General features: G+C 34.4%; 1 protein-coding gene across 1 annotated transcript; it reads right to left on the bottom strand.

The window, feature by feature from the left end:
- Positions 1-600: 600 nt before the first annotated feature.
- Positions 601-12,610, bottom strand: LOC137810121 (zeaxanthin epoxidase, chloroplastic). Its single transcript, XM_090298059.1, has 16 exons — positions 11,731-12,610; positions 10,673-10,835; positions 10,444-10,518; positions 10,043-10,143; positions 9,814-9,929; positions 8,412-8,623; positions 7,184-7,275; positions 6,803-6,917; positions 6,597-6,700; positions 2,983-3,028; positions 2,797-2,861; positions 2,610-2,693; positions 2,134-2,188; positions 1,966-2,054; positions 1,798-1,882; positions 601-881 (listed from the first exon to the last, which is right to left on the bottom strand). The coding sequence occupies exons 1-16, from the start codon at positions 12,240-12,242 to the stop codon at positions 801-803; spliced, it is 1,995 nt and encodes a 664-aa protein (XP_090154185.1). The 5' UTR covers positions 12,243-12,610; the 3' UTR covers positions 601-800.
- Between the last annotated feature and the right edge of the window lie 284 nt (positions 12,611-12,894).

The raw sequence follows: 12,894 nt of genomic DNA, 5'->3' as shown, positions 1-12,894 counted from the left end.
TGAAGATAATAGTTCTCCCAGTCCCCAAACCAGTTCGAGAACATTCACTAATTTATATGCTTAAATAATTTTTTTGTAATAGAAGGATATTTTTATTATAAACAGAAAGATCCTAAACAATAGCCCACATAACTGCTAATACCAGATAATATACAGGTATTCAATACACACGTTCAACAGTAAATTCAGAGCCTTTGATCATTAATAAATTTGGAGAGCAATAAAAACACTATTTTGTTCCCAGTATGTGACAGATATGTGAATATGAATGTATGAAAAGTATATCGTTGCTTGATATAAGGTCTGTCACCATCTCACTGCAGGGACAACTTGGACCTTGTTTATCGAATAATTGGCCTTAATAGTCTCATAGAAATAATAGCCCTACACTTTCATTCAAACTGCATACGTGTGAATATGAAATGAAACCATTATACAATGACATGAAATGAAACCATTATACAGTGGCATTCCCTATCCAATAAAGTATCCGAGTCATTCTAGATAAAATGCTAGTGTCTGCCTTTTGTTTGCCTTTTGTATGTCAAGTATGAGATGAAAGAACATTGCCAGCAAAATTACATTGCAACATACGAGCACAATTCATGAACTCAATTTCCTTTTATTCTCTTAAGCACAATCAGAAGTTCGTACAAAATGTTCAAATCATGAATGATTGGCATTCTTGTATTATACCCTGCACTAAAAGAATGCAGATGTTGGCTCTACGACTGAGATTTTTGTGCTGTACAACTTTTCTGTAACTTATAAAGACAAACTGTGACTGAACATAATCATAATCATTCTTTCTGATAAGCCTTTGTTCCTTCCTTTTCTGACTCTCTTGGAGCAGATCTTGTTACCTTAACACGATATGAAGCCTGCAAACAACTTCGATAGTTAGACACCATACAAATACACCATTTGAAACCAAATTTTGATATCGTCAAACAAGGACATTAAAGGAATGCAAAAATGATTTATGCAAAAATTACTTAACAGACCTTTTTATACTCATAAAATTATTTTAGTTTAAGTATTTAACTACTGAATTTTGTGTACTCATTAAAGAATTCACTGAAAAGGTTAGTGAACCTAACTTGTACTAGTACACAATATGAGTGGCCTAACCTAATGTTTATAGGTTACAAAGAATGTTCAATTGTTTTAATGTTATGATACTGTTTCCAGGACTATTTCACCTGAATTAACCAAGATTAAGTCAATCCAACTTATACCCAGAGGAATACCTAGCTATATAGCCCACCTACAATTTTTTTTTTGTAAAATAATCTTGATAAGATACCAAGTGCACCTAACGTGTACCAGTGCTGGATCAGTGGAGGCTTTAAAACGTTCAGTTATTTACATGTTTTGCTGTTTCCAGGACTATTGCACCTGAATCAACAATGATTAAGGCATGCCTAGCTATACCTCAAGGCATGCCTAGCTATACCTCAAGGCATGCCTAACTTTACATGTCAAGCAATTTAAGGCATACCACAATTATTTCTTAAAAAAATAATCTTGATAAGTACCCAAGTCAACGTGTACCAGTACTGGATATGTGGAGGCCTAACCTAAATGTTTTGTAGGCTAAAACTTACAAGAATGTTCAATTATTTTTGTGATGCTGTTTCCAGACTACTGAGTATAAAACTTGGTTGTGTTTAATGCAGAGAAGGCCTCAAAAGTTTGGCTACTCTTACCTCTCAAGCATGCACCTATTATAATTTAGAAGCTTTACAAGACAAAAATGTGCAATATTTATGTAATGAAAGTACTTTTTTCTATTACCTTATCAGAACCAAACTCAATCACATCAGATGGACGGACACGAGAAGGATAATTTGAAGGTATCCTGTATCGCCTTCCTTCATTGCTGAAAATGTGAGGGAAATTAAATATACATTTTAAATAATTTAAACTTAGGATAAAATATTAGCCTCATATTTGTTTACTTACTCAGTGATCCAGGTGCCATATAGACTCCGCAAATCAGTCAAGAAGAAGGCACCATCCTTATAGTTAATTCTTGCATGCAATGGAGAAACCTTTAAAATAGAAAGGTTGTTGCATGATGTTTAAGCTTTATGTTTCAAACCATGTTCAGTTCATGAGAAATTATTTTACCTTGGGTGAAGATATTATAATTGAACTGCCCGGATGATCTTTATGCTGTGCACTCCTGCAATCACAAAAGCCTGTCAAAGCATGGATTGATTCAGAGCAAAAGAAACCACAACACAATAAATTAGTCCCTACAATCATAAGTAGTGGTTAATTTAATCTCTGAAATTACACACATGTTGTTTTACTCCCTAAAATTGTCAAACATCAACCATTATTATTCCTTCTATTTATGACTATTAGTAATTTCAAAGACTAGTTTGATTGGTACTTATTTAAGTGTTAAAGTCAAGGACTAATTCAATAATTCATGGACTAATTTCACAACAATTTCTTTTTAAGGACTGAGGAGGTAACACGAGAATTTTTTAAAGACTAATTTGGCGACCAAAGACTTTGAACAACTTATGTGGTAACACATACTCTGTTTGGCATATCAGAACACAAGAATATGTAAGTAGGAGTAACTGAAGGCATACCCGATTATGCAGGGTTTCGTCTCATCTTGACTTAGAGATATAGGTTTTATAAAACCTGCTTGATCACATGGTAATAACATCCACCTATATATCATAGAAGGATGGACACAACAGTTACGTGATTTATAGATAAGGAATAAATTATCCTAAGGATATAATATTCATTCATATTTGGACATGGACATACTCTCCGTTAATGGCACGCTCAAGTGCATCGTTGTCTTCAAACCATGTGTGTAACTGGTCGTTTGCCTTCATAAATAATCAAACCCAATATCTAGATCAGAAAAAAATCTAACGGACATGACCAATAAAAGCCAAGCTAACAATTGTTAGAAACAAAGACAAAAGTAACTTTATTTGAGCAACATACTTTGTCTGAGAGCCTGCAACATATTGGTCTACCTTCAAGTTTGGAGCTGCAAAGTAGCACCATTTTTCATGTAAATGATGAAAGTAAAATTGCACAATTTTCCAAAGGTTTAGTCATGTAAAATGTTTACATTGTTGCAGGGTTAAAACGTAAGTAAGAAACGATGGGCAGAGGAAGATACCATTTAAATGAATAATAATCTGCTTAGATACAAAGATTAGTCAAATAATCTACTACCTCAATACCCTTAACAGCTAGTACATAACAAAAATATTAAAAACTAAGTCTCCTACAAAATTAGTCAAAACTAATTGGCAGATGTTTAGGGATTTAAATTAAGCAGCAACTGATGCAAACATTCAACACTCCTCCTTGCCTCGATAGCAACAAACTAAAAGTTTTTCTCTTAGGTTCTCAAACTTTCCGATGGGGAGTACCTTCATGAAAAGGTCAGGCCACTATTCCCCTGCTTTACAATATAACCATGAAACTTCCCCTTCCTTCTGTACTTCTTTAAGAAAATAGAGCTTGACATTGAAGTGTTTAGCTTTTCAATGTAGAGATTGTGATTGCTGCTTGATTATATACAAACAGCTTGGTTGAATCCATTTGAGCCAGTTGTAGATCACTTAGAATTTTTCTTATTCATAATGCTTGATTAACAGCTGCTGATGCAGTTAGAACTCTACTTCAGCAGTTGATTGCGCCACTAAATCTTGTTTCTTTGAGGCCTAAGAAAAAATTCCAGAACCAAGTGTAAAGCAATATCCAGAAATACTCTTTCATGGAATTCTCCATCTGAAATTTCTTTATTATTTATTTTGCATATTTCCTTTGGCAAATAAATACTCCTTTCTCATCTTGCTTGACTTCCATTCCAAGAAAAAAAAAGAGTCATATATCCACAATCTGTCATTTCAAAAACCTTCAACAAACTTTGTTTCAAATCCTGAATAAGTGCACCATTTCTTCTTGTCACCAAGAGGTCATCCATACACAGAGATACAATCAGAATTTAGCCTTTAAACACTTAACATAAAGAGTTGACTCACTTGGGCTTTTTGTGAAACCAAAACTAAGTACATACACGTCAACTCTACTATACCAAACCATTGGAGCTTGTTTCAAACCATAAAGAGCCTTCTTTAGCAAATACACTTTGTCTTCTTGTCTTGTAATTGCAAATCCATCAAGTTGCTCAACATATATCTCCTCTTATAAATAACTATTGAGGAAAGCAGATTTTACATCTAACTGAAATACCTTCCAACCTTTTTGTTCTGCCAAAGCTACTTAAGTGTTCTTGCAGTGATGACAAGCCTTCTGTGAGATTTTTCCTTCTCATATAAAGCCGTGCAACATGATTGAAGTTACACAATCTTTTGTGCCAAAGCTAGGTAGCATTAGTTGAGTTTGAAGCAACAACTTGTTCTTCTTCCACTAGATCCAAAGAAAAACCCTCTCCTTTCATTTCAACTTTAAACAAGTTTTGCCCATTCACATCTTTGATAAAAGACATTTCATCTTCAAATAAAACTTTGTAACCTTTATCAAAAAACTGACAAATACTTAACAAATTCTTATTAATATCAAATTCAGTGATAGTTTTAGTACCTCAGCAGCCTTCTACTGCATTGCAACAAAGCTCTTTCCATTAAGAGCTATACACTCTCTATTACCTATTATCACCTTTGAAACAATTGTTTTGTTCAACTCCTTGAACAACTCTTCATCATAGGTAATGTGATATGTACATCCATTGTGAGTTAACCAACTCTCATTGTTGTTGGTGGTGGCAAGTCCTTGCAAATTACTACTCTTCTTTTTTGTTGATCAGCCTAGAGAAGTTTAATTAAGTTCGGACAAATCCATTCTCCAACCCAATAAAAAAAATCCAGTTGGATTGGCTAGAGTTTCTACAATTCTTTTGTTAAACTCAATCCAAACCAACTCACCATTTATTGGGTTGGAAATCTGTAGAGTCAACTGGGTCACACAAGTTTTGAAAAATACTTGTGTTAAATTTTATAATTTTCAAACATCTTTTGTTGTTAGATTTTTTAGAATAATTTTTTTAAAAAATGGACTATAGTTTTTGTAAGTGAAATTAAACAAAAAATTATAGATACAATTCAAGTATTAAAAAATTAAAAATAACAAAAAATTAAACTTTGGTCAAGTTCAGATCTGTCACCTAAGCCATAGGGATTGGGTCAATTCAGGTTGGATTGGATTTGACTCAATTGTAAAGAAAACTTAATTCAATCTATTTGGGTTGGGTTGGGTCATCAGGACCTGATGAACAACCCTAGATCAGAGTTGTTGGGAGTTTCAACACCAATGAGACATGAGTAAACCCATATAAAGAATTGTCACCAACTCCAACCCAAAACTTTAATGCTTTGTTTGTGGCTTTTTTTTTAATTTTGTTACTCAACTTTTTCATTTTTACTCAAAGTGAGACTTTCAATTCATACTTAATTCCTAACAAGAAAAACTCCACTGAACCTTCTTTTTCTTCCCTTTGCAACCTTGATTGAGATGCAATTTGGCTTGTAAGGCACCTTCAATCAAGCCTTCCTTGTCTCACAAGCCTTCTTTGTTCCTGGGCTAGCAAAGCGTACAATAATCCTACGAATGAAATATTGTCAAATCTTTGGAATTTTCAAGAGAAGAAATGGTGGATTCAAACTTCTCAGCCATTGTCACCACGATCTTTTGAAACTATCCTTCTATCAGGAAAATCACTTCCAGCCACCCTCACCTTGCTAAGGATGCTTAATTAGAAGTCTGCCAGAGTACTCCTAATTGTTCCTAACTCCTTCATTCGTTGCTTCTCAAACTCCCAGATCAGATTCAGCAATTGCATCCCTTTTGAATTTCTCATTGCCTGCATACACCTTAAGAACATCCCAGAAGGCCTTTGCTGACTTTAGTGTCATGATCCATGGAAAGATAGCTTGGGATACAGTACAAAATAAACACCACTTTGCATTTGATTTTTGTTAATAATGGAGGAATCATATAGTCATCCTCAACAGTCTCCCGAAAATCATCTGCATCTAGATAGGCCTCCACTTTTATTGTCCATATATGATAACTTTGACCTTCAAATATTGGCTATGCTATGATTTGATTATCAGATTGATTTTGACCTCTACCTCAATAACATGTTTAAGTGTTTGATATTTAACTTTAAACCTCACCAGGTCCCTCAAGAATAATTCGATTTTGTGATACCAATTGTAGAATTAAAGAAAAATGAGAAAAGGAAGATACCATTTTGTTGAATAATAATCTCCTTAAGCACAAAAACTTTAAAAGAAAAGTAACATCTTAAACTTTACCTACTACCCCCACTACCCGTAACAGCTGGTAAATAACAAAGTATATGTAGATATTGATCAGCAGATATTTGAATTAAACAGCTATAGATGCAAGCAAACATTCAACAATTTCTCACAACTGCCAGTTTCTTGATCCTCCCTTCCTTTTGTAGAAATAACCTGTTGGCTCAAATTTCTAACATGCATCTTGCATATTCTCAGATATAAAAACTTCAGCAAATCATGATGAAATTTATAAAGCAAAGAAATGTGGGTTTTCATCATTACCTATTGCCACCCAAGACCCAGTTCAACATCAAAGGCATCATCTTGTCAATAAAAAATCTTCCTCCAACTCTTCCAGGATGTGGTATCCGAAACTTGGTCAAAAACTGCAAATGAGAGCAACCATGAATTTGTGAACAGGATGGTATTTTGCTAAGTCACCATCACTATATTCTTCCGTATCTCACTTTTAAAACTGAAGTTCGTACCTCTAATCGCCCAAGACCAACACCAAGATATGCCTTGTAGGTGGTAGCCATCAAAGCTGCCATTCTAGCCATTCCATGAACAATGGCAACTCTTAATCTTCTTTCTCTTTCATAGCTTTAAAGCAACAATGGAATGGGTAAGATACATACTATGAGTCAGCAAAAAGGATTTATAATCAAATCACCCCAATTTGCTAATGATGTAAGATTTACTACTAGAGTATTGGTTGATATATGCAAGCATTTCTATGTTCATATCAATTCCAAAACTTCATTATTTTTCATTTCTTAGTGCTTTGCCTCCCTCTCATGTGTTCCAAAAATAAAGTAAATAAGGTAGCTTTAGATTCAAATTCAGCATTCATTATCATGTTTGGTTACCTTTTTAAGGAACAATCAATATCAATTGGATACCCTGATTTGATACTTTGTTCCCATGCATTGTCTAATTCCAATGCAAGTTGATAACTGTCCTGTAATGATAAAAGAAACTAGTTAGAAAGACTTCACCTTAGCTTTTGAGTGTTCCAAAGATAGTTTGACTACGTTGATGTCCATTCCATCAACAAGTAAGAAATAATTTCATTTTATGTATTCTTTTTTTGGGTTAGTTAGTTCTACATGACGGTTAGTTGCAAGAAAAAAAGTTGTTTTAACAGCTATAAGGAAAACAAGCATAAAGAGGAAGTGAGAAATCTTGGACATTTGTATTAGGTACAAACATGTATGAAACTGCCTTAGTTATGAAGACTACATGCAAAGTCATGTTTACTAAAGCTCATAAGACTTGGACAATGATATACGCATGAAATTGGTGAAGTTAACTGAAAAGTAAAGATAAATTTCATACTTCACTATTTGGTTTAATGGAAATAAGAGATGAGAGTGAAAATAAGATTGGTTGTTTGGTTGAGTGAAAATTGTATAGTAAAAGAAAGGATCCCACTAATACTTTTTCACTCTATTTTTCTCCCATTTTCACTCATCTATCTATCTCTTCAATCAAATACTTCTATTTTGTACTTTATTTCTCACTAATTTTCATTCACTTTTTCTATTTCCACCCACTCTATTCCTTTTCTCTCTACTGAACAAAGAGGAAATAATAGACACAAAATAAGTAAAAGGAATATATATAACTCATGAAGTTCTTAGGGACGTAAGTTGACAAGCATTCATTTATCAAAGGGGTGCATGGGATTAAGATTTTAAAACACTAGTTTGAAATAAATAAAAAATCTCTGAGAATTTGAAAGACGATGTAAGAATGTCATTTATAAGATTTTTTTGAAAGTTCTTTGGATTTTAATAGATTTATATTGTAATAATTCTACAGATTTTAAAAGAAATTAAAAATTACAAGTTAATGAAAAGGTTTGGATAAAAAATCAATGCAATTTTTTCAAGATTTTAATTGCTTCTAAATTATGTCCTCTATGCATTGTTCCAGCTCTTGGATTACTCAAAATTATTGGAATAGCACACACAAAAAATGTTCAATCATTTGAAAGTCTAATGGAATACTCATGACCTTTTTATCAGAAAAATCTTTTAGAATCCTTTCACCTCCTAACCTTTTATGACAATATTTAAGATATATGAATTATACCTCAATAGCCATGCATCCTCCTTGGCCCATATTTGGCTGCATGGCATGGATAGAATCACCAAGCAAGGTGACACGGCCCTTTCCCCATGTAAATGTTGGGGTCCTGTCATATATGTCTCTTCGAAGAATTGCCTCTTCTTCTGTGGCAAGTATCAAATCAATTACGTTATCACACCAACCCTCAAACATCTTAAGCAACCTTTCCTTTTTTCCTGCCACATAGAATTCAAAAGTAAGACATGATAGCTTATCATTTTTTAGAGGCAATCATGTAAAAAATAAAGATGTGCCACAGTTACTGTATTCAATGTATATCTGTGGAGTTATTAGGTTAGACTTCTCATTGTAGTAATCCAGGAAGAGCATCCAGTGGGAGTAGGACATCTTGCTGCTCTTGCATTAAGCTCACTCAATCATAATAGAGTGAACTGCATTGGAGTTGCATGAAACTTCTTATAAAACTTCACACTTTCAGAGAACATGCTTTTGGGAGTGAGTACAACTGATTTTTTCCAAATATGATATTAAAGTCCTACTATTTTTTATGTTGAACCATTCACAAATGTTCCATCTTGTAAATATTTGTATCAGATGTCCCAGTTGGGAAGAAATATGGTAAAAGAGCACTTCTAATAATCCTCAAGCTATAAACTAACTGTGAGAGTTTCATCCATCCCATTTCTAATAATCACTTTGATTGAGAAAGTTGCTGAAAGAGTTTCAATCAAAGCTTCATTTACTTTGACAGGCAAGCTGCAATTGCCATACAAAAAACAACACTCTTGCATGGAAGAACCAAACATTCCAAGATCAAGTGCCACTTTGTCAGGAAGGTAGATGTTCCCAAGTCTGAGTTTGAGGAGCAGTGGGAGTAGTTAGTAAGAGTGTTGGGCTCTGGCCTATTTTTTTGATATTTCATTTGATTTTTCGGATGAGTTTGTATCTGTTTCTATTATTAAGGGATTGGAATGGCAATAAATATCTAATCTAGTATCTATTATTTTGAACTATAAGCGTTATTATTCTGCTGTTTCTTTTATTTCTCTGGTTACAATATATAATATATATACAAGTTAGTATCAGTAATCGATAAGCCAGGACAAAAATTCAAATAGAGGAGTGCTTTAGATACACTCTCTTTACCCTTGATCAAAGTTCATTGGAAATTATATAATCATATGTGAAACTCGTTAAATGAGAAGTAAGACCCACAAACTTTGTGATGTCCAATAAATTTCAGCCAATAAAGAGTGTGTTTAAAAGAATACATTAGAGAGTGTGATGTTAGCATTTCTCATTCAAATATTATGTCTTGTTTATAAATGGAGCACCGAGGAAATTAAACATCAGGAGAACTGTGATCTGACAGATGTCAAATCTCAAACACAATAAAATCACTTACCATTGGGGATATCAGCACCACCAGCAGCTTCTTGATGAAATGCATACCATTGCATCTTTCCAGCACCAACATCCGAAGATACAAAGTATTGTTTATGTCCTAAGAATACTCGGTACCTTCCAACCAGGAAATTCAAGTAAGCTTGTCAATATGATAAAGGTAATACTAAAAGAAAGGCCAATAAATATGGATAACAAGGCATACAAGACATGAATCACGGCCAACTTACCCAACAGATTCAATGTCAGCAGGCACAAAATCTGCAATACCAGTGTAACAAGTATAGCCTGAGTAAGTAGCTTCTGTTTCGCCAAATAACTTACTCCTCACCTATTCACAGAATAATACCATTTAAGATTGTATTAAGAAAGAGTAAATATGAGTTATGACCATAAAGGGACTCTACAGAACTGAATGACATAAAAGAGTTCAGCATTTCTAAGTTCTACTTGGAAGAACAAAGCTGAAAACAGATTCACATGCACACATCAAACAGGATGCGACTAACTATTCTCTAGAAGGATACTTCTACCATAATCAACTTTGTAAATTCCACTGATGTATTCAGATAAGTAAACCTTGGAATTTGCTAAACAAAAAATCTTGGAATCAAAGAGAATTTAACAAGACCTTGGACCATATCCCATCTGCTCCAACCAAGAGATCTCCATCATATTTCTGACCATTCTCCAGCTCCACAGTTACCTGCAATTGTGAAATGCGGGATGACACTAGTGATAAACCAAACATTGTTCAACCACCTCTTCCATTGCACGTTCTTGAAAGAAAACCTTCAAATATACCTATGACAGCAATATGAGGAGAATCTTCAACTTAAAAGCTTTCTTTAAATAATTACCTTGTCTCCATGGTCAACAAAATCAATAACATTACTGTCATTCAAAATGGCATCTTCCCCAACTGCACGAGCAAGGATTTGTTGTAAAGCCATTCGACTAATAACTCTAGTGACTGGAAGCCCACGCTCTGCTGCAGGAGTGAATGTATCAAACTTGATGTACCTAATACCAAACTATATATCAATTCATGGTAGGCATAGTACATGCTAAAATTTCATTAAGTAAACCTTTAAAAGTATATTCAATTTATATAAAATATTATGGAAGCAAGATTCTTATATTAGAAAGAAATACTGTTTTACACTGATTGATCAACCCTGTGCATATATATTCTGGAACCTGCTTCATCCTATTGTTACATGCTAAATGAATATTAAAATTTTACAAATAAGGGATATACACATCAGTTGAGATTTTTGTATCATTTACAAATTCTACCAGCAATCAATTGTTCTTAGAAACTGCCCAGCACTTCAAATAGATTCTCACAACTACACCAATTCCTGAATAATCTCAAACAGCATTGAACAAATTTTTTATGCGTAGTTTGTGGCAAATGAAACATACAATACATGTTAACCAGACTCGTGCAATGAATTGTAGAGCTAAAGTATCATCATGTATAAAGCTCTAAATACTTTAATCAATGTCAATGGCAAACATGATGTTAGTAAAAAAAATTTACTGGAAACACTGACATAATTATCACAATTTGTGTGGCAGTGACACCTCGGAATAAGCAAGCCGGTCAAGCATCAGAGTACATTGTATTGGCACCTCTGAATTAGCCAACCATTCATTTGATGCAGTTCAATTCAAAATCTCTGTTTTACCACATCTTTCTCCCAAACAAGAGGCCACTGTCACGTTTGGATGAACACACACAACACAGTAGTAAATTGAAACTAAATAATTTAGGACTAAAGTCTAATAGTACCCAAATCCACAAATCATAAACTAAAACCAGTCAGGTATCTGATGCAAAAACATTAAGAGCAAGAAGAAAAGCAAGGTACTGAAATCAAAGATTTGTAACAAGTTTCAAATTCACACTTACCAAGAGCCAGAAACCCCATCCACGAGCCCATTGATCCTATCACCTGTGATACAACCAACGCTCAAAACTTCTTCCGCAGCCTCACAATCTATAGCTTCCAAAGCAGCCAAAGCATTGCTTTGTATCTGAATTGGACCCCTATACTGTCCCTCCCCTCTTATAGCACTCATATCCTTCTCAAACACCACCACTTCGAATCCTCTTCTCTTGGCAGCCAAAGCAAACACCAACCCGCCAATCCCTCCACCAGCCACAAGCACCCTAAGCTTCTTCCTCTGAGGAACACCATCCCCTCCATTTTCAGCCACACTTTTCAAAACATCAGGGGGTGCCTCCGCCACTGTTGCTTTGATCGGCATCAGCTTCTTCCATTGCTTTGCTGTTCTGCTTCCATAACTGGCACAAGGCCAAATATCCAGTGAAAGCTCTTGGCACACAGGAACTGAGAAAAGAGTTCTTGAGAAAAGTGGCATTGAGGGATGGAGAGAGTTGCAAGTCAAGGTAAGAGTCATTGTGGAAAGCTGGGATGAAAAGCAGCAGAAAGTCAACAACAGAAGGACATGCAGTGAATGGGAGATTAGATGGTGGCAAGAAGATGAGAAAGTGGAGGCAAATGCATGAATATAAAAGAAGGGAAGCAGGCACTAACAAGGGAAAGGTGGTGGTATACTTTGGGGTGGAAAAAGGCGGCTTCAGAAAAGACATAAAATGTAAAATGTTTGAGACATTTAGATCGACATTCACCAATATGGAGAAAGTCAAAGCCAGGTGGCACTCTGTGGATGAAGAGACTCTTACATGACAGACATCTTAGATTTTGGAACTTCAGAAGTGGAGCAGGTGGCTCTCTCCTGTAAGGTCACCCACATATCAATTATATGATACATCAAATCCCACCGCCAGATTATATAATATTCATCTTATTTCTCATCCTTAAGCACACCACTGTTCCACTGGAGTTAGAGTATACTATTTCTTTTTATTATTTTAAATATTATTTTTTTTATAAAAAAATCACAATAAATAAATATAATATTAAAGATATTCACATTATAAATATATAAGTTATTGCTATTTTTTTATTTGTGATATCCATGTTTTTATAAGAATTCATTCTCACATAAATAAATTTAATTAATTTGTAACGTTGAATTTATTCTGTAT

Source organism: Phaseolus vulgaris, chromosome 2 (assembly GCF_051622355.1).
Source record: "Phaseolus vulgaris cultivar YP4 chromosome 2, ASM5162235v1, whole genome shotgun sequence".
Lineage (NCBI taxonomy): Eukaryota > Viridiplantae > Streptophyta > Magnoliopsida > Fabales > Fabaceae > Phaseolus > Phaseolus vulgaris.
This window is presented reverse-complemented; position numbering and strand designations above follow the sequence as displayed.

What these genes read in the sequence shown, in the direction of transcription:
- LOC137810121 (XM_090298059.1), bottom strand. Translation starts at nt 12,242, where the DNA reads ATGACTCTTACCTTGACTTGCAACTCTCTCCATCCCTCAATGCCACTT. An exon ending in TTGTTGACCATGGAGACAAG is followed by an intron (nt 10,519 to 10,672) that starts GTAATTATTTAA and finishes TCACAATTGCAG; the next exon opens with GTAACTGTGGAGCTGGAGAA. An exon ending in GCTGACATTGAATCTGTTGG is followed by an intron (nt 9,930 to 10,042) that starts GTAAGTTGGCCG and finishes CCTGGTTGGAAG; the next exon opens with GTACCGAGTATTCTTAGGAC.